General features: G+C 42.4%; 2 protein-coding genes across 4 annotated transcripts in view; one reads left to right on the forward strand and one right to left on the reverse strand.

Annotated features, from left to right (window-relative positions):
• LOC142582236 (methyltransferase-like protein 25B) overlaps window positions 1-8,938 on the reverse strand; it is a 42,565-nt gene extending 33,627 nt beyond the window's left edge. For 2 of the 3 annotated variants that reach the window (XM_075691694.1, XM_075691695.1), the window contains exons 1-4: window positions 8,708-8,937; window positions 5,511-5,576; window positions 4,250-4,483; window positions 136-238 (exon numbers count right to left, since the gene is read on the reverse strand). In XM_075691694.1, coding sequence (XP_075547809.1) covers window positions 136-238; window positions 4,250-4,483; window positions 5,511-5,576; window positions 8,708-8,827 — 523 coding nt within the window. In that variant the 5' untranslated portion in view covers window positions 8,828-8,937. Of the gene's footprint in view, window positions 1-135; window positions 239-4,249; window positions 4,484-5,510; window positions 5,577-8,707 lie in introns of all 3 variants that reach the window. The other variant, XM_075691693.1, reaches the window with a different exon arrangement.
• A 198-nt stretch (window positions 8,939-9,136) lies between these two features.
• ergic53 (lectin, mannose binding protein ergic53) overlaps window positions 9,137-25,883 on the forward strand; it is a 42,541-nt gene continuing 25,794 nt past the window's right edge. The window contains exons 1-7 of the mRNA XM_075691692.1: window positions 9,137-9,362; window positions 14,505-14,561; window positions 14,939-15,036; window positions 18,425-18,532; window positions 19,424-19,485; window positions 20,329-20,428; window positions 21,616-21,739. Coding sequence (XP_075547807.1) covers window positions 9,197-9,362; window positions 14,505-14,561; window positions 14,939-15,036; window positions 18,425-18,532; window positions 19,424-19,485; window positions 20,329-20,428; window positions 21,616-21,739 — 715 coding nt within the window. The 5' untranslated portion in view covers window positions 9,137-9,196. The remainder of the gene's footprint in view (window positions 9,363-14,504; window positions 14,562-14,938; window positions 15,037-18,424; window positions 18,533-19,423; window positions 19,486-20,328; window positions 20,429-21,615; window positions 21,740-25,883) is intronic.

Here is a 25,883-nt window from a genome sequence, read left to right on the forward strand (position 1 = left end):
CTCACTCAACATAATAAGGTAGTGCTTATGCTGTGTTGTGCTCTTTAACTGCTACTATCCAGTGCCACATTGACTGTCATGAACCAATTTTAACTGTTGCGAGCCGGGATGTTAAATAGCACTGAGACCACCTACAATGTCGTAGGTGCTCTTGGGCCTTGAGCGAGTAGGAAGCATCACAGTCGATGCCAAGGACCGTGAACCCGTACCTGTGGTGCAGCACCCTTGCCAAGTGACCCTGTATGCACACAAGCCAGGCACTGTTCAAAGGACAAGCTAGCATCTGAACAGTGATGAATTTTACACTATATACATGCCAATTCAGTATGGATATGGCCAACTTTAAAAAAGAAATCGTTTTTGTTAGTGTACAAACAATATAAACATCTTGTGCTGCTGCATTAGGCCAATGTGGCCCTGTAATACTGGACACTCCTGCTCAATTCTTACTGTTTGCAGATTGGCTTTGCATTACAGATACACATGCATGCATTTCAATTAATGAATGTGGTCTATGAACAGCTGAGCTGCTTGATAATGAAGCACAGTCTAAACAGGTAAGAAATGTTGTAGTATTAAATTTTGATGTATTTATTTATTGTGTGCCCTATCCTGTATAGGGCCTGATGAGGCCTACAGTATTGACAAATAAAGAAAGAAAGAAAAAGCATCAGTACAAGGAATAAAAATGACAAGACACAAATCGTTTTAAGATAAGATGTAGGTTAGAGAATTCAAATGTTGCAGAAATAAAAATATGTCAGGAATTATGCAAGCCTGACCTGAATTTTATGCAAGAAACGCAAGATTATTGTACAAAATCAGAGTGCATGAAATTTTGAATAAAGTGTGTGATTGCAATATCTTTAACGGACCTCAAGTGAGGCAATGCTGAAAGCTTACAGCATGTGTTCATAATATCTGCTTCCCAAAATGCGATAACACAGCAAAAACATAAATGCTCTTTGAACATTTTCACGATATACGTAAGGTAATGGTAACTGCTTATTTATTAACCCTTCAAATGCCATGCAATTCCAGCATTTCTGCCCACTGTGTGCTGGAGTTTTTTTCAAGGTGAACGAATTCGGTTTCTCTTTAAGTAACACATTAGCAGTCATTAAATCGAAAACATACTTATTGGAAATATGTTGGTGAACATTTTATAAGTTGTCTTGATCCCAGTGCTAAACAAACAAACAAATTCAACGACAATTACGATACTCCCTAATGCGAAATTTGAGGGCAGCTCTAGTGTGTTTTTATTTCGCGATATATTAGCTGGCGTGGACAATCTGTCTCGTGCGGCATGTTGCAAACACAGCAAGTGTGGCACAACTAATCGGGAGCGCAAGAGGCAGCACGTGGACGTCACGTCTGAGCGATTCACAGCAGCCACCGCAGACAGACCTCTGCTCCTGCAGCGCTTTGCTTCCATATATGGTAACGGTGGCGTCATCTGTGAACAGACGATGCACGCCGCTCTGGCACCATCTTGTAGCCATTGTTGCCGCAGGTCCCGCCTTGCGTGGCACTATGCTTTTCTTCTCACGTCGCCATGCCCTCCTCCTCGCACTCTCTTCGCTACCACCCTCTTTCATCACTTGCTGAACTCCCTCGCCCGGTTACACCAAGGACGCCAACACTCGCCATAGGAACGGGTGCCTAGGAGCTGCACTCTAAAATGCACACTTATACTATGATTTTAAGTAGAGTATTTAGCATCTTACTAAGGAGAAATTGAATCTGAGTAATTATGTTGCAAAGAAAGACACTTTAAATTTGTTTTGTGTATACCAGGAGACCTTTCTTGAAGATATTCCTTGAAACATGGAACTACGAAAAGTGGTACGTCAGCTGGTGCCAGTGCATATTGGTTTTCCAGGTGATTCTACAAGTGAAATGGCCTCTTTGTCACTATCATTATGAACACATCTCATTGTCACTACACTGGAGTCCTCTGGATCAGAGTTCATAAGCTCTTGAGTTTTGGAATCGCCCAAAGATAGCATGGGTTTTTTGTGCTGGTCCACGAAGTTGAAGTTCATTAGAAATCCACCATGAGAGCAACACCAACTGATAGGCTTTTTTGGACCACTTGTCACATATAAATGAAAGCGGCCATTATATTACCATGTCATCTGCCAACTTATGTGCAGATGACATGGCCAGTACACAGGGGCTTCATGACAGTGGTTTATCTCGGGCACGGTGTGGTGTGTGCACAGGAGCCTGAACAAAATGTATGACTACCTAGTTGCGTTCATTCCACGTGTCAAACACAAAGGTAATGAACGCAGATTATCTATCTAGTGTATGTGATTTTTTAGTTGATGGTATCTTGCGAAATTGGCATGCTGAGATATGTGGAGAGGAATAATCGATCTCAATATAACGAAGTTGTACTTGCTGCGAAAAACTTCGTTGAAACGCGAATTTCGTTAATTTAGAAGTTTCCAAGTTTCAATTGTAAAAATAATTTCACAAATTCCCAGAACATTCCTGGTGCATGCTATCTTGTCAGTAATTACTTATAAACAAATCGCGAGAAGGTCGGGCCACAATAGCGTGGTTACAAGCCCTAGTGCGCGCAGTGCAGCTTGCACCAAGAGAAATGCATTGGTGTGGCTCGGGGCACCCAAGGTTAGCATGTTGCATCGCTGTAAATCCTAGACGCTATGGCTGACTACGCTTAATGCCCACAGCCGTCATCAGGTCACACCCTCGCATAAATAACAAAAGTGCAAAAAGATATATATCGTACTTAAAAAAAAAAAAGAAATGTTGCCATTTTGCCAGAAATGTGGAGCTTTCATGGCGATAGCAGGCAACTACACTAGAGTAATGTTTGTAGTTTAACCAGTGTCACGCGCGCTGAGCCAAAGATCTCACTTGATGACCAAGAAGACTCGCTGTCACAACGTGAGCAAACACTTCGAACTGTGCCTCGGAAACTTAAGATTACGCGACCAACAGCACTAGACCTGTGGGAACAAAACACGCATGAGGGCACTAGACATCCCGACTCACCTTTGCACTTGCTGGAGACTACCTCCAATGGTGCGCGGCCTACATATGGACAGCCATGCACAGCTACAGCAAGAGTGGAGGAGAGGAGACGTGTGCCAGGGGAGAGGGCGGAAAGGTGCGTGTCCCCTGCCCCCGTTTTCGCTTCAGCGCACACTGCTTGATCACGTTTACGTGCGCTCGCCCCTTCCTTAGCTCCCTTACGCTGAAGGAGTCATCAGCTCATGTTTCTCCATACTCGGAGCACACCATGGCCTCCGCAAGTTGTTATGCGGTGAATGGCACAGCACTATTTCCTGCATACTGCATCCCAGCATGCACACTTCGACGGCTGTTTTTTTCTCGGATTACATTTTCATAAATTTTGCTAGATTTACCAAGCATACAGACTCCAACTACATGCCTGAAGTGGTCAAAAACTTTGTTAAATCGAAACCCTGTCATGAAATTACTATGTTAAATCACGAAAAAATAGACGGTTTTTAATGGGACTAACATCAGGAAATAAAGATAGTGCACTACATCGCAAATTTAATTAAATTGAGGTTTGTTATGTCGAGGTATGACTAACTGCAACCCAGAACTATATAGTGCAGTTTTTTTTCTTACATACACCTAGATGGAAGAGTGGCGCAGCCCTGCTGTTGTATGCCTGCAATATGACAGTAAATGAGAGCTTCATATTAACATCTTTCTTGAACAGCCAGGACGCCTTGAAGACTTGCCTGACATCCAGTGTTTCATCTGTCACAGTGGTCGAGCTAGTACTAGCTAGAACAGTCTGTGAGATGCTATGTTTCTGTTCATATAACTTTTTTAATTGAACACTACTGCATGCATATGCTACAACATACAGTTATATCGAAGTGAACCATACCTCCAGTGGGTCAATAAATTTGTAGGAAAAGCAGAAAGGTCTGCACTCCTTGTGCACTGGTTTTAATCAAACTTCGGTTTTATGCATTTACTCTATATGCATAAAAGACATACATGCAAGATGTATTACTAGAGAACCAAAACTCTTTATGAATACATTTAAGAATGCATCATTTGCAATGCTATCACCATTTCTTGGGCCTAGCCATGTTCGGAACAAGCCAAATATTCCATGTTCAGGGATTTTCCTGGTGTCACATTGCCCTATAAAGAAACTTGCACAGGCTGAGACACCAGTTTCCCTCCTGGTAGTATTGTAAGAAAATGCACAAGAATTGCTGCTTACCAAACCAGCACCAACATCTAAGACCCTTCCACATTGCGCTGCAATGCAAGTGTCTGCCACCAGAGTGGCAAGCCACTCCAGCTCCAACTGCTTCTTGGGTGTCAGGCCTTGACGCCAAGCAGGGGGCAGCACTGTCTTCTTTGCAACCAGCTCAGAAGGTGGCTCCAGAAAGCGAGCTCCTCCCAGTTCCACAGCACGAGATACAAAAGACTGAAGGCTGGAAGGCCAATCACTCTGTGAAAAGAACCGTATAATGCTGACCCTGTTAAACCTTAGCAGATTTTACATACAATTTGCTCTTTTTTGCTTTCCAAGTGGTCAGGGAGACAGGTAGTACAAGGCAATTTTTAAAAAATCTTTGTAGAGTTAGTGAAATACATTACATTTTCACTCCAAAAAATAAAAAGTTACAGTGACGTTTCACTTCGTGAACGTGGGTTACACGCAAGCATGTGGGTCCTATTCCCTTTTCGTGCATTTCGCATAGAATGTTTCAAAATGCTTTAACTGTGTGTAAGTGCGGCAATTTTTTCAAGGCTTATTTTTTATTTGGTAAGTTTTATGTCCATTTTTTGATTTTCGCGAAGTGTAAAGTGCCAAAAGATGGTAAGGCAAAGAAATGCAGCCGTTAATATTTCAAGCAATTTTGGTAGTATAGCATTCACGCTATTAATTTTCCCTTTCTTCCTTTCTCGAGTCTCCTGGGCACGGCAAACCCGCTTTTTGCCGGACTTGTTCAGCTCGTGCCCAGCGCTTGATGACGACTTCGGGATTGGTCGACTTGCGCTCCGCGTGCCACCCTTGCATCACTGCTCCGTCCTTCTAGCTCAGCCTCTCGATCACGAGACGCACCGGGTATGTCACGTTCATAGCACACACAGAACCCGTAGCAACTGCCAGAGGAGGTCAACCCAGCATGTCTCTACCTACCCTCCTCCTCCGCAATGCTTTGCCTCCTTTTACCTTCTCCACTTAGCTCAACGCCACATAAACTTTCCTCTAGGTGGTGTTGCTTTGCCGCACACTTAGGGTGCCTCAACGTGCACAATCTAACTTCTTTGTTTTTATTCCCGACATTCAATTAGTTCATTAAAAGCAACTTGATAACTTTTCTCTTTTTGATTCTCCCTTTAAGGAAAACCTTTTCTTTTTACTGCGGAGTAAACTTTTCTTTGTACTTAAATATTTCTACATCCCACTGCACCTAGAGCTGCATATTAATTCAACCAAATTATTGATGCAATTAGTTAAGCCAGCTTACCTTGATTAGTCCAAAGGGCACCTTGCCGAGTTCTTCACCAGAAAGCTTGTCTAGGTGATTCACCCACTGTAAAATGAACCAGTGCAGTCAGATTAGCACTTGGTGACATATTTACATTGCATCTGTGAAGCCATGTCACTTGCCAGACAACTCAAACCATCAATCTTATCTTCTCCAACTGCCAAATTTGTGTTGAAGTTAGGGGCAAACACAGGGCAGCGTCCACGGAGGGCCCCTCATCAGAGTATGCAGAAACAAAGGGGAGGCTCAATGCATGCTCAGTACTGTGAGTGCTAAAGTGCCAGCCTTCTCAGGGGTGGGGGTGCTCTGCCAATGGCTGCAATGTGCCTCAGGCTGCGCCTCACCCACACTGTGAAATAATTCTGAAGCAGTAAGGAGGCAGCTTATGGAAACTAAAAAGCCTTCGGTTTCAGAACTCTACACTGCAGTTATACATTTTATCTATTTCCATGCTATGTATACACTTGCAGTGCACCCTTAAGTTCTTTCAAAAGTTTTTAGTAACTTGTACCTCAATATAATGAATCGTTGGATATAATGACGTCAACAAAATATTTTTCGCCGATATCAGCATGTAATGAATATATGCCTACAACAAATACTGGATATAATTTATGTATTGTCGTGTTGGAAGAAGAAAAGGAGGTGAATGTTGGTTGAACACAGATATAGCCTTGCTGGAATCGCTGGCAATTGATATGCTCCAGCATTGCCGTTTGGCACTGTACCTATAATGTACCCTCATTCACCCTCATTCAGTGCATACCCTCATTCATGTACCCTCATTCAGTGCACAGTGCAAAACGCACATACAGGCAATGCACACAGTGATGCAGAGCAGAGCACAAGCGGTAGCTTCTCAGCCTTCCAGCGCACAGTGCCATGTGAGCCCACCTACTCCTATGACACAACACCGTGAAATGAGTCTGCTAAATGTTACCATTCACAACTTACATCCATATCACCTAGAAACTCCAGTAGGAGCCCGAAAACCTCCTGCCTGAACATCCAGTGTCCTTGCAGAAACAACAGTCCTTCAAAATAACCATGTGGGGTGCCTCAACACTGTAAAGCCAACTTACCTTGACTGCAATACTGTGCAAAAGCAAAAGCCTTTTGGCTGGTTTGGCCAGGCCTCAGGAGCAGTTACAAACTATATGAAGGAGCAGAGTGCAGAGTGACATACTTTTCTGAGCTGTGTATCCTGAAGAAAAAATGAAAATGTGCCCTGTTCACCTCAAGCTACCCTTTTGAGCTAGTGTAGGCACACATCGGGTATTTGCAATTCATGTGGGACAGTGACATATTTTGAACACTTGATCCTCTCCTGCTGGCTATTTCTGACTGAAAAAAGGAAATATTTGAACCCACTTTTATTCCATGCAAGCACCCTTGAGTCATGCTCAAAAAGAGACGTACCTCTGCTTCCTTCATTTTGCTTGTCACATACCAGAAGGCTAACTTTAAATTTCCATTCTCATTTTATTTTTACAGTATATTAGTACTTTGTTTTTCAGCATATTTAATTGTTCTTTCATTTATGAATTCCTTTCTTGTTCTTTTCTTTTATGTTATTAGGCTTCAAAAAGCTGTGTCCCTGCATCAAAACCTTAGCCAATCACTCTCTTGGTTAAAAATCAGCGTTTTCAAGGAAACTACAACAGTTCTACTTTCATTTTCGTTTGTACAAGTATGGGTACAGCTACACATAATTTTAGTGTTTATTTCTGTCCTAGTGGGGATATTAGTTCGGCAGCTATGTATACAATGGCACATTGCAAGCAAACTTGATAGCAAGAAATATCCTGTCACAGAAAATTGTTAAATGTTGTTAAATGCTAAACCACCTGCACAGCACAATGTTTAGCATTGCAATAATGTAATTAAATTCACTCCAAGTGTATTGCAGCATCTCGACATGGTAGTGAAAGTAGCAAGATGGAACAGCTTGAACACTGTAGCTTAAATTTTACGTGTTCAACGTCTGGACACCACTTACATATACCACTGTATAAACAAGTTATTATCCAATGAATAATTACTTTGTACATATGTATTAGTCGATCGCATGATGATGAGCAGCTGCAAAAACAAGCTAGGGGCACTCTTATCGCAGCTAGATTCTAGTGAATTGCATGGTTGCTATCATAAAATCAAGCTCTTCTTTTTCACATTCTTCTCAATGTTGAAAATTGCAAGATAATAAGGCATTGTTCTATCTGGCAGTCAGCTTCAACCAAATGTAACATGGCAAAGTGCCTGCAGTGCCCAGGCATTTCAGCCTGCATTTCAAAGGGCTGCTTTGTTCAAAAGTTGTACAAATAGCTAATGAAGGAAATGACAGACTAAATAGACAAGGTTACATACTCAAAACTAAAGAAGCTATAAGTTTTCTGGCTAACTTCATGCATGAAGTTGATATACAAGGGGTATATACAATGATAAACAAAATAATGGCGTGACTGGAAGAAGAATCCGTCACATAAAAACTTGCACACTTGATACAGTGCTCCAGTTCTTTCCCTTTTGGTTCATCATATAAACAACCATCATAGCGAGCGCATTTTGACAATGATGGCAAAAGCAGATACTCAGGCTAATTATCACTGCTATTAAGATTAGAATAAGGCCATATGTGCTACAAAAATTCAGTTCGGCTCGTGGGATTAAGCAACTCTATGATTTAAAACTGTAATTCACAAAGTTTAGAGGTGACTGATGAACATATCGTGCAGTCTTGCCGTTTCTCGCTTTAGTTACTTATGAGAGTTATAATTATTAAACCTTCAATTCAGCTTTTGCATGCGTACACATTAGCAAATCACGTATCATTACGTTTGTATATTATAATTTTGTTTATATGAGCAGGTGAATAAGGCGTGTAGTCTACACTGCATTAAATCCCGCTTACCGTTTAGTTAAAAATAGTTTGCAGTAAGGCTGCCACGTACAAGTACGATAGCAAACGGCACGTTTTGCACATATGTGTGACACATCGACAAAACGACGCAAAATAGCGGGCTAAGTTCAATATCTGCTTTCGAGCAACCCTCCCGATCGAACCCAAGGGCAGTAGGAACCAGAATTCTCAGTTTATTCAACATCTGTATAGCAACCGCGCGCTGTCACTAAAGCTTGGCGTAAGTGCCACTGCACGCAAGCCGTGTGTGCGCTACCTCAGCAGGTACCGCGTCCAGTGTGCCGGCAATGAGCAAGTCTGTCATGCGAGAGTTGCAGATCCAAGAGAATTCTGATAGAAACTGGGCGCAGCTTGATAGGTACTCTGTCTTGTCCATGTTTCAGAGCTTCACGCATGGCATGTTCACGAAGGAACCACACATAACCACGTGCACGAGCACGCCAACGCCGTTTTGAAAACAAGCGCATCAACAAAACAAACCGAGAAGTTACAATAGCAGCCTCGCATATAGCCATATAGCTGCATGAGAGTATGAAAAAAGATATAGAAGCTGACACCTTAGCAAAAATAGTAGTTTATAAAATACAGAGTATTTCTTGCATTTATCAAATATCGACATTAGTTCTGCATGGCAAATGCAATCGTTGTAATTTTTTGTGCGGAGCTAGCGCGTACGTGTGAGCCTGTGAATCGGCCCTGCTGGCGGCGGCGGCGAGACTGACGGGTCGGCCGACAGTACAGCAGGATGGCAGCGTCTACGAGCTGCCTATGGTTCGTTGTCTTAGCGCTACTAGCGCTGTGCTCGTGCACGGCGAACATCGGCCACCGCAAGTTCGAGTACAAGTACAGCTTCAAGGGACCATACCTAGCGCAGAAGGATGGCAGCGTGCCTTTCTGGGACTACAGCGGCAGTGAGTATCGCCGGCTGCCCGTCGATGGTCGTGCATGCCAATCGGCTCGCGTACACGTGGCTTTTAGCAGTGCACGCAATTGGAGCACGACACCATTGCAGAGTGTCATGTCAGAGAAAGATGAGCCGAACGGGAAGGTGCTCTCCGAGTTGCGGACGTGGTGCTTTAAGGCGCTGTGTACCAGCTGGATGCAGGCTGGTTTTTACTTCCATGTGTACGGGATGTGGCATATTGAACCGGTGCAAGCAGGAAAGTCGTGGTAATCGCGGCCTGCTTTCGGTCTCATGCGAGGGTGGACGAGTCACTTCACCGTGGCGTTATGCGTTGCCTGTTTTCCTGCTTGTCACGCTGTTGTCACTGAAAGTCACGGGTGCTGGTGTGTCGGCATACGCATATCGTGACAGTTGATGGCTTCGTAACAGAGATTATTCACCGCTGCCTACGCTCTGCGGTTTGCAGAGTTGCTGAGCCCGTTAGGAGGAGGCAGCTTTCAAATGCGTTGGCATATTTGCAAGAGTTCAAAGTGCTTCTCTCGGTCGAAACGTAGAGGGGTTTACTTGGAAGCGGTGCCAACCTGTGTAAATCGCTAAACTTTTTCTTTTTGCATGGTTCCCTCGGTGGCTGGCTGAGCGCTGCGCTGTACAAATAAACGCCACGTTTCATTGCGATAAGCGCATTTCCGAGCCGCAGCACCAGATAACGAACGTTGCTTTAAAATACGACAGGTAATTGGATGGTCTATAAAGCTGAAGATGTGGCGCATACATCGCAGCCTTGCAGATACGTGCGGAGTTGCCTCAAAACTTTTCGATTATTCATTGGCTGTTTCGTCATGCACGTCTACTGAGCCAATCTCGTGGCAAATTATTGGGGGGTTAAACCAGTTTTCTAGCCTATTAACTATTCGGACAGCCTGAGGGCTAAATGTTAAACTAATGCATGAAATCGAAGTCCATTCCATTGACAGGCTTGCTGACATGAAATGTAGCATAAGCACGCTCTTGTAAAGTAAGGATTACTTTCATTATAATGTTTTTGTGATTGATTAAAGCAAGGAGATAAACAATTGCAATATGGTTTCAGTCTTTTCTTGATACAGATTCAGTAATATGTAAGCCCATTTGGAAATCCCTGTACAACAGACCATGCAGTGCGGCCACACTAGAACACTGTCAAAAAATGTAAATGCTTTGTTCACATTGCCTCAGAGTAGCCAATATCAACACAAATGCATGACTAGCCATGTATGAATGTGTCTTAAAATTTTATCTGGGTACAGGAGCAACTGCTCGAGTATAAGCTTGCAAGATTCACCACAAGAAAGCTTTACAAAATCATGTTTAAATTTCTTGCTGTGTAATTGTGTCAGTGGTCGTGTAGTCTTTTGAACCACCATCTATCCCTACTTTTCATTCTGCTATCCTTTGCAGAGATATTAAGGGTTGCTGGGCTCTGCTTCTTGTTCTTATACGTATTATTAAGTCATGCTGATGTAACCAAGCAACTCGCTTATCCACCAATTCTGATGTTCTTCCCCAGAAGCCTTATGTCTGATGACACAGAACATGCACTCTCGTACTAGGGCCAAAAAAAAAAGTGGAACAGAACAAGTCTGCATGGGACGTATAGTCTCATTGCAGCTGCAACCTACCAGCTCACAGCTGGAGTCCAAGCCTTAATGACATCAGGCCTGGAAGGCAGCCACACTGAGTGGCAGGTGTCACTGCTCTAGCTGTTGGTTGCGGCATCATCGACTCTCGGAATGCCTTGTGAGGGGAAGGCAGGTGGTGCTTTGCAACTGACATGTAAATGTCGCCAAAATGTACACACATTGGCACACTTTTGCTCTGGTACTGCCAATTCATTGGGACAAGAAAGCATACCTCTTTCTTGTGGCAGGCAGCGGCCGGTATGCTGTCTTCACATGCAAGTCTTAGATATTGCCAGGCTGCTTTGGTCAGGTTCAAATCAGCCATTCTGGTGTTCAACCCATTACTGAATTGCAGTGTATGTGCAGTTACCCCCATTTTTATTTTAACAACCTTAATGGAAGACTTTGTAGTTGTTGCTGCTTTTTTTTGTCTGATTATACTATAAGATTAAATTTCTTGGTCTGCATTATTCAGTAAAACACTTGGCATCTTTGCCTTTCTGTTTCATCTTGGCATTGTTTCCAACAGGCTCTGAAACATTTCCAAGTCTCTGCTTCTCTGGTGGTGAAGTGCACATGTAACAGTGTTTTTATTTTTTTTTTCTCTCTGGTGCAAACCAATCAAGCAAGAAAGCCAAGTATTTTAATGTAGAGTGCGTCTTGCACTGAAATCTGAGCAAAAAAAAAAAATACAAACGAGTTGCGGTAAGTGGGCAAAATCGCAAGTTGCTATAAACACCAAGGCCACAGTATATGTGAAAGAGTCCTGACATGGTATTTAGAAAACAAAGGCATATTCTCCATTGACTTTCTTTGTGTGTGTTGATGGCTTCTGTCATGTGTAAGGTCTTTTCTTGTAACATATTCGGTTATATGCAGATGCTATTGGAAAAGGTAGACAAGGCTTGTAAATTAGTTTCGAAGTTCTGCTGTCATTTGCTATGCACATCAAAGTGGAATTTGTGGGTAGAACTAAAACCAGATGTCCCCTTCTTATTTTCTGTGCCCTCCTTGGAACCAATTAGGCCAATGGATGATGTTGCAGCTTAGCAGTGTTTTCTTATGCTTGAATACTTCTTTAGCTGGGAAGTTTTTAGTTTTTAATGCAGCCATCATCAACATCACCAGATTGTGTTATGTTTACTGCAGAATGAAAGCCTTTCCCAGCAACCTTTAGTTACCCTTGCCTTGTATCCGCTGACTCCATTCTTGTGCATGCAAATTTTTTATTACATGACACGATATAGTTCTCTGCTGGTCTCTACTGTGTTTCTCTTCTCCATGTACCCATTCTGTAGCTCTAAAAGACCATTGGTTATCTGGCCTATGCGTTACGCAGCCTGCCCAACTCTATTTTTTTCCTTTTAAGTCTCAACTAGAATTTCTGCGACCCCCATTTGTTCTCTAACCCACGCCGCTGTCTTCCCGTCTTTTAACAATATACCTGTCATTCTGGTTTCCATCGCTTGTCGCATGGTCGTTTAGTTCTCAAGCTTCATGGTTAATCTTCAAGTTCCTGGCCCATGTGTTAGTACCGGCAGAATGCAATGGAGTTGAGTAGAGGTAGAGTATCGAGTTCCTATACTCAGGGCCCCAAGTTTGAATTCTTGTCCAGGCCACTACATCTTTAAGGCTTGGAGTGGTACCTGAATCTGCCCTCTCGCCTTCCCCCCCACACACACACAAGAAGAAGAGAGAGAGAGAGAATTGCAAAGAGCCAGTGGAGCTATAAGTGCAAGTACAGACCAAATTGGGAAGGCCAACTGAGTTTTACCATAAACACCTCCTTGCCAGAACAGGAATTGGCCCTTCTTGGTGCAGCATTTGGTCACTACCACCTTCATGAATCTTGCAATGTTGCAAACAGTGTACATTAACTGTCTTTAATAACTAGTCTTGGCCCAACATGGCTGCACTCTCTGAAACTTAAGGGAAGGGTGGCGGGAACTTCATGTTGCTCTTTGACTCACTGTGCCTTGCCACCTTTGACCAAGTCATAACTTTGCCTTTAGAAAAGTGTAATCAGTCAAGCCTAACTTGAGTGTTTTCTTTTTAGTCTACCTCCGAGGTCGCACAGGCGGTTAGTTTCACCTTTGCACTGATGTGGTGATAGGAAAACATCTAGAAAGCATGACATGCACATTCTTCAGCAAAGAGCTCGAATAACAGGACGCAGAAAAGAGGCGCACGACACAAGTGCTGTATAGTGTGCTTCTTTTCTGTGTCCCGTTTTTCACGCTGTTTGCTAAAGAATGTGTTCGTACCAACAAGCCCAGCTATCCACTATTCTGAATGACACGCACATTTTCGTTGCATCTTTCACGCAGGTGTTTAGCATAGTTGCAGTTTTTAGCAGCCTGTACGTCAGGAGAAAGCAGTCACCAAAGATAAACTTTGTAGTGGCACAAAAATTGCACTGGATATCATGCTTATGAAATTTTGCCGTCCTTAAATGCACAAAACCTGCATCCGGGCAAAGAGCCCCAAGGTGGCTCCATTTGATTCATCGAACACTCTTGGGAAGTTGATCGGAATGTGGATTTCTTGCTTGGTACAAGTTATTAAAATGTAGTGCATTTCTGTATTCAACAATCTTGCAAACGCTGCTTGTGGAATTCCCTAACCAACATCTTCAAATGCTAGTCAGTTGCAGCTGGTCCTGTAAACTCTTTAAAATGAAGCTAGCTGGCACCTTGGGCTCTATACATGGTAGTGTGGCTGAACAGCACAAATAATTGAAATTGCACAAAGTGGTTTCAAGCCATTTTGCTTATTTACTTAATTTTTAGAGCGCAGCTTTTAGGCACCCGTTCCTGCGGCGAGCGTCAGTGTAAACAAGAGAATGAGCGCAGTGGGTGATGAAAACGAATGCGAAGCGCAGTGGGGGGTGAAAGATGCAAGGCGGAAAGCAGAGGAGGAGGGTATGGCGAAAGGGGGAGAAGAAAAGCCTAGTATGGTGACAATTGCTACGATACGGCACCAGAGTAAGGCGCATCATCTGGGAGGTCTGTCGGTGGCGGCTGCTGTGAATTGCGCCCACGCATCGCCTTTGCATTGGACTTGCAATCTTCAGATTAGCAAGGCAGTCGCACCACACTTCACTCCATTTGCAAAATGCCACATGAGACAGATTGTCTGCACCAGCCATTATATCACAAAATAAAAACACGTATAGAGCTGCGCTCAAATTTCACATTGGTGAATCGACAGTGAATTTTTTTACCTGGTGTTATGAGATGTCAAGTCTATTGTTGATGCCCAACATATTTAGTTTGCAAACAGCCAAGTAGCTACGCAGATCATTTTGGATGTTGAAACAGAATGTAAAGGCGCTGTTGTTATGCCTGCAGTCCAGAAATATTACTTTTTGTACTTGTCGCTCAAGCAGCAGTTTTTTTTTTCTTTTTTTTTTTTTTTTGTGGCAGCGCAGATTGACCAAAAGGGAAGCTGATGCTTCAAGACTAAAGGCCCGTGCTGTTTTCTTCCCACAGGTTGCATAGCCAGTGAAGAAATGGTTCGAATTACGCCGTCCCTGAAAAGCAAGAAAGGTAACATCCTTTCATTTTCTCAGTTCTTGTGCATGTACTGTATGAATGTCTTCTGTGGGTTACTTTAGGAGTGGCTAGGTGCTGCTATTCAAGGGGACAAAAAGTGCAAGCATGTGAGTCAAGACATGTGTTGTTCACCATCTTGCAGCTTTTTTGTGCAAGTTTGCATGTTGCTAATGTTCTTGTTTACACATGTTTCTCAACGATTTAGTTGCTTTGCTATGTGCTGAAAAAGCTACACGTGTATACATTCTGCATATGCTTTCCTTTTGCTTGCTTTTTTGTTTTTCTGTTCTAGCAGAATTGAGCGCGCAATTTATTTATTAACTTGGCACATTTTCTTACGTGTGATCCCTTATCAATCCACTTTTTTGCAGGAGCCATCTGGAACAAGAACCCAGTGAACTTTCCCTGGTGGGAGGTGGAGATGGTCTTCAGGGTCACTGGACAGGGTCGCTTGGGTGCTGATGGGCTTGTGAGTGTCGCAGTGAAATTCACTGCTTATTTTTAAATCCCTTGCACCTGTCGCAGCATGTCTTCAGCTCATAATCGATTCTTCACTTCGTATTTATAGCCTGGCTGGTGACCATGCATTTGTGCACATTTAAACAATGTGCCGAAACAACTGTATGACATTAGGCAGCCATGAGTGGAGAACTCTATTTTCACATAGCAGGCCATCACTTGTAAAAATGCGGGATCGAGAACACACGTTGGGCATCACACTTGCATCTCAGTTAAGCCTCAAGGTCAAGAAATAGCATGCATAAGCGAAACAAATGATTTCAAGGAATGTGACGGTAACCCATTCCACTAGCTTCACCAGGAATTCGCTGTTTGAATAAAGCTTTCGTTTTTTTGTTTGCGTAGGCTCACAAAGTACACTGCAAGAAAAATAGGGCTAAAGATATTTTAATACACCTTACAAAACAAAGGCATAAGCTCCCCTTGGAAGGTCAGACACATATAGTTTCTGCATAGGATAGGCACAGGCAGCTGCATAATGACCCTCTTTTGACAGAGTACGACTAAGGTACTAACAAACTGTGTCGTCTAGGCATCACAGCATTGTAATACTCAATACGAAACTAACAATCACTTAACTGGAATGAACAGTACAGTAGAAAATATAAATGCTTGTGCATGCATAATCGTGCCGGAATAGATTTCGTTACAAGTTGTCACAGTGCATTCTTATAGAAAAAGAAATGAACAGTCCAACTGAAGCACGAACAGTACAAAAAGAAAGCAGTTGTCAGTTGTTTGCATACTATGCACAACACTTGCGAGAAATGATAAATGATGCCTCAATGCTTTTTGAGTATAGTGTTGTGGCGTACACAATGTAAAGGACAGTCCTTTAACCACTAATGTAATGTAATTCCAGCCTTGGTGGCTGCATTTCGATGGGGGCGAAATAGATTAACACACGTGTATCGTACATTGAGTATATGTTAAAGAACCCCAAGTGGTCTAATATGAACAGGAGTCCCCCACTAGGGGGTGCCTCATAATTGTATCTTGGTTTTGGCTTGCAAAACACCAGAATTAGGTTTTTTGATAAAATGATGTTTATGTAGTATTAGTATTCAGAATGTTGGCAAGTTTCTGTCATAACATGTCCAAATGGAGCACTGGGAACAAATAGGCAGTTTGTTGCATACCCGAAATTCTTTGGAGAGTGAAAACGACTGCAGTTTAAAAGACAAAGTATGACTCCCAGAGCGATGTGCAGCGGACTCCACTAAGTAACTTCTCTAATTTTATATTTATTGTAGCTGGCGGGGTAAAATTTGTCACATTTGCTCAAATTTTGTATTTGATTGTACACATTAGAATTGAAATATATGACAACCATGTGAAAAATATTGACATGTGTACTTGTTTATTGGGTGACCACGTTTCACTGCCAAACAAATGTAATTGCGTAACGCTCGATGCACCTGCATGTATCGGAAGTTTCTGGAATGTTATCGATGGTTCTATCCGCTTTCTTTTGCCACCGAACTTTGTGTAATCTGATTGCATGTATGTACGACGTGAATAGTGTAGAACTTTCTGGAAGACACATGGGCACCAGCGATTACTATGGAACATTCAATGGCTCGTCTATAAAAGCCGATGCGCTTGACCGGCAGAGCAGATTTTCGACGATCGCAGACTGTGTTCGCCGCTATCGTTGTGCTTTGAGTGTAGCCTGTTTTTGAGGGCACAGGTTCGCCCAATAAAACACAATTTTCACCATTCACAGTTTTGCTTCTTTCTTCACCGTCACTACCACATGACCATATTTACATTTGGTTCCTTGATTCAAATACGGCAATATTTGATTCTGTTGTTCAGAATTTTCAAGTATTTGCACACTCTTAGTGAAAACACCAGCTGCAGTGTGGGTGGGTGTAACATTTTGTAGAGGGGTGCAAGTACTGCAATAAAAATATGTTGACCTTGCCTTATCAAACTCGTATTTAGTGAATGGAAGACTTGCCATCCCCAGGAACACCTTATGAAGGTAGTAATGTTCCCTGTGTGGGGGGCACACACACCTAACACATTGTTTGTTTTCCTGGGAAATGAGGAATGAACATAGCTACATGCCTGAAGTTAGATGCACAGAGATGGACACTGTTCGAGAATTGTATAAAACACTAATTCACTGAACCCAGGTGGTCGAAATTTCCGGAGTCCTCCACTACGGCGTGCCTCATAATCAGAAAGTGGTTTTGGCACGTTAAACCCCAGAATTTAATTTAATTTTATTTTAACTAATTCACTGAAACTTTTAATTTGGCCCTTGTTAATTAGAAAAATCACATAACGTGGACTTGCCCTCTGGACCCGGCAAGTGGGTACATTATTGAATGGCATGAAACTAATTTGAACATGCTCGGCTGCGCCCTGGCCAATTTGAACAACCCTTGAATGTGGCGAGCACAGAGCTTGATTGACAGAATGCAACGCGAGAGCAGTAACATTACTGCTCCACTAATTGCATTAAACTGTTCCAGAAGGGGAACCCTGCTCTCCTGCGAAGATAAACCTGCGGCCACTCTACACAGAAATAATTGCTCAGGCTTTTGAAAACACAACTAAGGCCTCAAGCGCCGTTTTTCACCATCAAAAGCAACATGGCATGGTCTGGCGGGCATGAAATGCTTTTCATATTTTGTGGGCTTTGTCTTCGCTGAAAAAAAAAGAAATGTGATGTCTATTCTACATTTCTAAAACTCCCTAAGGGACGTCTTTACAGTTAGAGAAACGTCTGAAAAGTTAGCTAATTACTTTTCACCAGCTGTTGTCAGCGGCTAAAAAATATTACTGGCGGTTACTGCTGAACTGCACTCCAAACAACATGCATTTGGTCTTATTTGCATAGAATAATCCAACCTTTTTAAAGCTTGATACATGGCAGATGGGACACCTTGTATATACTGAGTTATCATGCACCAAGATTTTAAAATATGCAAATGCCACATAGCTGGACAGAATTAAGGTAATGTTGTGTGCCGTCACTTGGAGATGTTCAGATTTTTTGCATTCTGCCTCATTGCATAATTAGTCTTCAATAATCAGTTCCTCAAATGTTATAATTAGATTAAAAGTGTCAATGAAAAAATTGTAGATCAATATAAGAAAAAACTCGTGATACAGCTTTCTGTTGCTCAATACCTGCTACATAAGTTTTTCTGAGAGTGAAAGAAGCTCGCGAATACAAGCAAAGTGCCTCCAGCGGCCAGTCATGTTGCAGTTGGGACGCGCTGTACATAACTACCTTACTCTCCCTGCAGTTTAGCGATTTGTTGTGAGCATGTTTCTGCACATCTTCGCAAAGGTAACATGAAGCTTCACAATCCTTTTTGTAGGCTTTCTGGTACACGAGTCAGAGGCAGGCTGAGGGTCCCGTGTTCGGCAGCAGTGACAAATGGATTGGTCTGGCCCTCTTCTTCGACTCCTTTGACAATGACGGGAAGGTTGGTACAGCATGTGACAAATTTACAGCTTGCATTTTCATGAACTCTGAGAAACCGGTTTATCTACTGTGTTCATTATGTGGCAGTGTGACTAGAGTTGTGCTGATATGGACGAGGTCATAGGTTCGATTTCCTGCCATGGTGACCTTGTTCTAGCAGACGTAGAGTGCAAAACTGTTTGTTTACTTAAATTTGGGTGCCTACAAAAGGAATCCAGGTAGCAGAAATTGTCTGTAATGCCCCATCATAGCATGTATTCCTGTGGAATGATAAGCACCATTACTAAACTATTAGATACGCTGCAGGTTTTAAATATCGTATCAAAAAAGCGGAGGATGTGTATAAGTTAGAAGTGGTGTTGCAGTGAAAAAAGGGAACCAGAGCTGGATGAGAGAGAGTGAGAGGAAGGAGAGGATTCTACTCTCAAGGCTGCTGCTTACGGTGTGGCCACCGTATCTTGAAAGCGATCTGCGATGTGGACAAAGTGCACCCAGTAGTGCCAGTAATGTTGTATGCACTGTGCTTTCGACGTTTAGTTCGCGTTGAAGCAAGAGACAGCATGAATGTCCATTTGCTCGCTGCTGCTGCCGCGCTTATCTTGCCTAATTTGCTACTGCAATCTCTTTTACCTTTCAGGTGAAACTGCGACTTTTTTGTTTGTTTTTGACTTTGGATGCTCATCACTCACTCTTTGCAATAAAGTTGTTTACAGTGCGACGAAAGTTTTGGAAGTGAGGGTGTTTTGGATATTACGGACTTCGGATAAAATGAACTTTTTTTGTAGAATTATCAGGGTCCATTGTAACAAAGTCGACTGTATTAGTTGACTTATAATTGCTCCTAAGGATGATTAGTCTGAAGAATAAATGTTCTTATGGTTTCCTCTGGCAGCATAACAACCCTTACATTATGGCCATGGTCAACGATGGCACCAAGACTTATGAACATGAAAGGTAGGCATTACCTTTGGCTCTTGCATGCAAAAACAAGCCATTTACTTCATTTAAGGCAAATGTACTGTTTCACCCCAAGTCATGATTACCTGTACCATTGTCTACTTTCTGACTGGTCACTTGAACGAAATTGCACATTTAGTGTAACAGTTCGTAAATGTATGTAAATGTGTAAATGCCACCTGTATATGTCGCTTTTTATTGTGATAGCAATTATATGGACACTCCAGGCCCATTCCTTCATGCTGCTGCTGTGTGTAGAGTTGGTTCAAGTAGATTATGACAGCAATGCAAAGGGGATGATGATACAGAGAAAAAGGACACAGGACAACCATCGCTTGTGCTGTCCTTTTTTTTTTTTTTTTTCCCCGTTGTGGCTCCTTTTGGTGCTGCCATCATAATGAGGTTTGCTAGTGCTGTCGGAGTTGAGGTTTGCATTGGTGATGACCGGCTCATGTGCGTTGGGGGCATTACCACAATGTGTTATATTCTTACTGCATGCAGAAGTCAAAATGTTCCTCCTTACAACCCAGCCCTCTCAAGATGGCAAAACTTGCCAACCAAGGCAAAATGGGTTGCAGGAATAAGTCAGTTCATGAAAAAGCACAGTCTAGATAAATGAAAGCACTCAGCTGTATGTTGTGGTGCAGGAAACAGAATGGATATAATGGATATAAGTCAGCAAAGTCTTGGGCATCTTAGCCTTTTGAAAGATGCATTTGGCCTGTTGGCCATCACTTCATATCACTTCATCATTACTTCATCATTACACTGCAAGACTTCACAAGGATGCTGTAGTGGTACTGTATCTCTATGTATGAATTAACATGTGTATTCTTGCAGTGACGGTATGAACCAGCAGCTAGGTGGCTGCCAGCGAGACTTCCGCAACAAGCCCTTTCCTGTGCGCGCCAAGATTGAATACTACCAGAATGTTCTCACGGTAAGCTTCTGTCAGTGGTTACTTGCATTTCTGGTTTCTGAGCTGTCTTATGGAAGGCAAGGATGTGAATGTGCTTTAAGGCATGCATATTAAGGCCTAACAAAATAATGCAAATAATTAGCTGTGCATCTTATTTTAGAAAGCAAAAAATGAATCTTTCTGACAAAAGGAAGTGTGGGGATTGTGACTTGGATGGTGGCCACCACACCTGTGACATTGTGTGTTGAGATCCTATCCAAAAAAATTGAGTGATGCACAATGCAATGTGCGAAATTTCTTTAGCCGTATACATTGGCTTCTCGGAGCAGGTGGCATTGCCACCAGCTTTGATAACGTGGTGAGAAAGTTGTTAAATTTAGCAAGTTTTTGGTCATCTTAAGAACTCTGCCTTTCTGGAGTTCTAGTGACCATTTTACTCACTTTTTTGATGACTTAAATAGCTAGTAAATTGTCTTGCTAAAATTTCGAGGGACTTTGGCTTAGTTTAAGGCCCAGCTCCCAGTTTATCCCAGTGGGGATATTCGCTTCCATTTGTTGTTACTTGTTAACGCATACGAAATAGCTTGTTAATCAGCCATTTGGGAGCATGAGAGCTGCCCTTCTAGGCAAAGCACAATTTTGAAATCCAATGCAATTTTAGGTTCTTTTTTTTTGCATTACGATCGTTTCACCACTGCAGGAGGTAATATAAAGCTATGATTTTAAAAATGTATGATAAGGAAGATGTTTAGGAACAGCCAAAACAAAAAAAATACATTCCTTGCAAGTCGTCGTCATTATGTAGCAGCATTTTGCTAAAAATAGAAGTGCTGTGTGCAGTGACCTGACGGCATTGTCCACAATAAAGTTACCTACACTGGTTGCCACAGGAAAGTTAGGATAATTGAGCAGGTCCAAAAAAATCTGTCTATGCCTTGACTGTATAGTGGCACAGCTGTAATTATTTGCTGTTTCTTGTGCATTAGGTTCAATTCCTGTTATAGTTGGGTATAAGAAAACTACTTTTAGGTGCAGCACAGTTTCTTCCTTACCCATTACATTTCCTTGTCTCCATAAGCCTATCTTGTAAGTTATTATGTATCGGCTTTTAACTAAAGCATTATGCTTGCTTGTTTTTGCCGCCATGGAATTGAAATGGCTAACCAAGGTCCTTGACTTGAGTTTGGCTCGTACGTGCCTTCCTTCAGGTGCTGTTCCACAATGGCAACACCAATAACGATGGCGACTATGAGATGTGCTTCCGGGCCGAGAATGTGTTCCTGCCTCAGAATGGTTACTTCGGTGTGTCTGCAGCCACGGGTGGGCTGGCAGGTAAGTGCCAGCAGAGACCTGCTGCCCTGTTTTAGTGGTCATCGGGCTTTTCTGAGTGCAAGCTTGCCGATTTGACTCGCAGTCGCTGCAGCCTAATTTCAGTGAGGGAGGAATGCAGGAAGACACGTGTACAATGCTCTAGGTGCATGCAGAAGAACCCTTGTCATTCAAATTTAATCTGAAGGCCTTCACCATGCCATCTCCTTAGACCCTGTGTTGCTTTATGGGATTAAAACCCATTAGGGAAACAGTCATTCAAGCAATCATAGAGAACACCTGCAGGCTATTAATACAGCACATGTGTGTTGTTCATAAGTTTGCCTGGCTGCTCTGCAACTTAAGTCACAGTAGCACCAGTCCATAATCCTGAAAATAGGTTCTCAAAACCTATTGCATGAACGTGATTACGATTTACAAGCAGTAAGCACGTGAAGAACATGATCTATCTTAAAGGGACCCTGGAGCACCTTTTGTATGGGGTGTGATACGTGTGTGGTATCAAGGAAAACTCCTTGTGTATATTGCCCAGCTAGAAGATTTTGAGTATGCCTTGTCTGAACAGAGTGATTGGCAGTCAAATGCTGCCACTGCAATGCCCTGCAGCCCTATGGGTCTGTCGTCCTTCGTATTGCTCACAAAGATGTGTGCAATCTTTGCAAACACAAGGATTGTTCCATGTGGGCATGGAACAATATTGACTATTCTCCAATCACCAATGTGGCGTGCCTCTGTTGAGTGTTGCTGAAAGCTGCTGAAGCAGGCAGCTAATTTTTTTTTTTTTTTTTATTCAATGTTTACCCCGCTTAGCCCGAAGGCGCTGTAGCAGGGGAGTTACAATGCCGAAAAAAGACACATCTTCATTGACACAGCACACTTGCTGACTTGATAGGCGATTCCATTCGCTAATAGCATGAACAAAAAATGTATTAACATAAATATTAGTTCTAGTTCGGTATTCTAAAATCTTGGATTGACGATCACTACGTGCAAAGACATAATGAGGCCTGTGTATGCATATTCGCTTTCCTAGGCCAGTTTTACTGTGAAATATTTGATAAAGCATTTTCAGTCTCAATTTTTTTTTTTTGCGAGAGGAAAGAATTTCCCATCCTATTTCATTCTTCATATTAGTACAGCTATCGGTTCTCGAGTACCGGCATAAGAGAAACCTTGCTGCTCTGTTCTGGATATTTTCAAGTTTATCACTTAGTGTATTTTGCCATGAGTCCCACATGGCACAAGCGTATTTGAGCATTGGTCGAATGTACGTTAGGTAAGCAGTTGATTTCAAAGAAGGCGGTGTGTGTCTCAGATTTCGCTGTATAAATTTTAAGGTCCTGGCGGCCTTACAACCACTGTATCAACGTGAGCATTCCATGAACAATTGGCTGAGAATGTCACGTCTAAATATTTATAGTGTAATTTTTGCTTCACTGTGTTATTATTGATGACATACTCGGAGGTTATCCTGTGTTTTTTATGTGTAAATGTAAAATGAACACATTTTTTTAGTAAAGTTCATTTTCCATCTTGAACACCATTCAAGAACACATAAGTCACCTTGTAACAGGGCCACATCATCTTTTCTCATTTTCGTATACAAGACGCAGTCATCAGCAAAGAACCATATACTAGAACTAATTCCTAAACAAATGTCATTTATATATAATAAAAATAAAAGTGGCCCCAAAACTGAGCCCTGTGGGACACCCAATGTGGTATCTACGAAACTAGATTTCTTGTCATTTAATACTATGCATTGTCGGCGGAATGATAGTTCTCGATCCAAGCTAGAACTGTATAGTCAGTATTTCGGGATGCTAGTTTTTCCTAAAAGCAAAGGGTGAGTGTGTGAAACAGTATCAAACGCCTTTTAAAGTCCAGGAAAAGGCAATCAATTTGTCCGCCGGTGTCTATACAAGATAAAAGGTCATGATAATATTCAATCAGTTGTGTTGTGCAAGATAGACCCTTCAGGAACCCATGTTGTTTTGAAGCCAGTATGTTGTTTGTCAGTAAATATTTCATTATCTCTTTATATAAAATGTGTTCTAATAATTTATAAGGTATGGACGTAAGTGAAATGGGCCTATAGTTATTTACATCTTTTTTTGACCCACCTTTATGAATGGGGATGACATGTGCAATTTTCCAGTCATCCGGGAGGGCACCAGAAGATAGACTTGTTGTAGAGTACCCTACATAGAGATGAAGGGAAATCGGTCCAGCACGCTGCTTTAGAACTCTGCGCTATACTGGTTTCACATTGTCGTGACCTATATCTAGTTCAGATGAGTTTAAAGAGTAGTGCACTAAAAGAAAGACTCCACCAGCCACGCTGGATCTATCGTTGAAATAAACAACAAAGCCTTCCGGAAAAACTTCACAGTCTTTATTAAAAGGATCGAGCCATGATTTAGTCCCAAAGACTGGCACTTTTCATAATCTATAAGAGCAGCAAGGTCGTCCACTTTATTGACAATGCTTCTACAATTCACTGCCACTAAACAAATCAAGTATCTGACGCCCTCTTTTCTCTCGTTTGGGTCACTTATTTCTTATGTCTGGAATGACTTCTTTTTTTTCTGTATCCCACTTAAAACGTCTTTCCATTCACAACCAACTTATCAAAGCTTAGTCTGACGTCGTTTTTTTCATCCGCTTTATTGGCCTTAGCATATTCCCAGAGCCTTTTCCGAATATCTCTTGTTTCAGGTGCACGATCTTGGTCGACGCTGTATGCAGTTCCTGTGAAGTTTCTAGCATTAGAAAGAATGTTTGATTTTTCTTTGCAGGAGGCAAAATTGACAATGATCGATCTTTTCTTCATTTTGTTATAGCGACCTATACGGCATGCTCTTTCTACCGACTGCATCTCTAAGCCTAAGCATTATTTACAAATGTTTTTGAGCAATTGTTCAGACTGTTCCCACATTTCTGGTTTGGTAGCATCGACTCCGTTAAAGACTAGGTTATTTCTGTGGCTTCTACTTTCCGAGCCAACGCTCTTATCGTGAAGTTGTCTAACTGCTTTCTTTATTGTCCTAATAGTGCTCTCTTGCACATCGACTGCATCTTTAAGCGCTGTGATCTGTCCTTCTGTCATGCGCAGTTTGCTGTTAATTTCTGCCATCATTTCTTCATGCTTTGCTAGTCTAGTGTCAATGGCCTCTAATTTAATCAAAATTGTGGCTTGACCATTTTGCAAGCTTTTAAACAGTTCTAGCTCCTGGGTATTCAGCGGAGTGGAGTTCAACCCAACATCCCCGGAAAGCAATAATAGCAATACTAGGTACAAAACCCTGTGCGCAAAAAAACGAAAACATTTTCTACATGGCACCATCAGCATGTTTCTTCGGCGAACAGGCACAGCACTTGTAGGACAAGGAGCCAGCAGGGCACACAATAATCTACAAACCAGAATTGGATATTTATGACTAACCTGCAGCAACAGAAGACGCGTAAGCTGCACGTTGTCTAGCGTGCCGGCTCCAAATCCCATGTAGCCAACTTGCCGCTCGATTAAATAAGTGCAGTCGGTGTCACATGATTCCCGTCGCACGATGGTGATTTGATGACAGTCCCCGTAGATAGTTTCGTTCCTGAACGGCTTGGCATTGATAGTGACCGGAGACGTCAATGCTCTATCGGCCGCCGGTGCCATCCATGACGATGCTGTCAATGAAGGTAAGTTCCGAGTGCGCACTACTGCTGGTCCTTCTCGGTCGACACCGAACTTGGGCGTTGCTGCAATGGCGCCAGCAACCTGCATCAACAGAAAAGGCGTAAGCCACATGTCTGCTAGCGTGCCGGCTCCAAGAATCCTTTTTTCCTTCTTTTTTTTTTTTACTTCTCTCTCTCTTTTTACATGGGATCTAGCAGCCGGAGAACACATAATGCAATCACAGTTTGACAATGTACTGAACTTAGGTGCCAAAAGATCATGTGTTCCAAGAACATATGAACTAGTAAAAAAGAGGTTTAACTGTATTGGGTCACTTTTTGACTTCTCAATCGCGAACGTTAGCGCCGGGTAATCGTACATAATGGGATTGTATCAATGAGGTTCTACTGTACCAGGAGATTTTGAATGCTGCTTAGTTTCTCAGAGTGGAGACTTTCATGTGTCCAGGACTTAAATGGT

Source organism: Dermacentor variabilis, chromosome 5 (genome assembly GCF_050947875.1).
Source record: "Dermacentor variabilis isolate Ectoservices chromosome 5, ASM5094787v1, whole genome shotgun sequence".
Lineage (NCBI taxonomy): Eukaryota > Metazoa > Arthropoda > Arachnida > Ixodida > Ixodidae > Dermacentor > Dermacentor variabilis.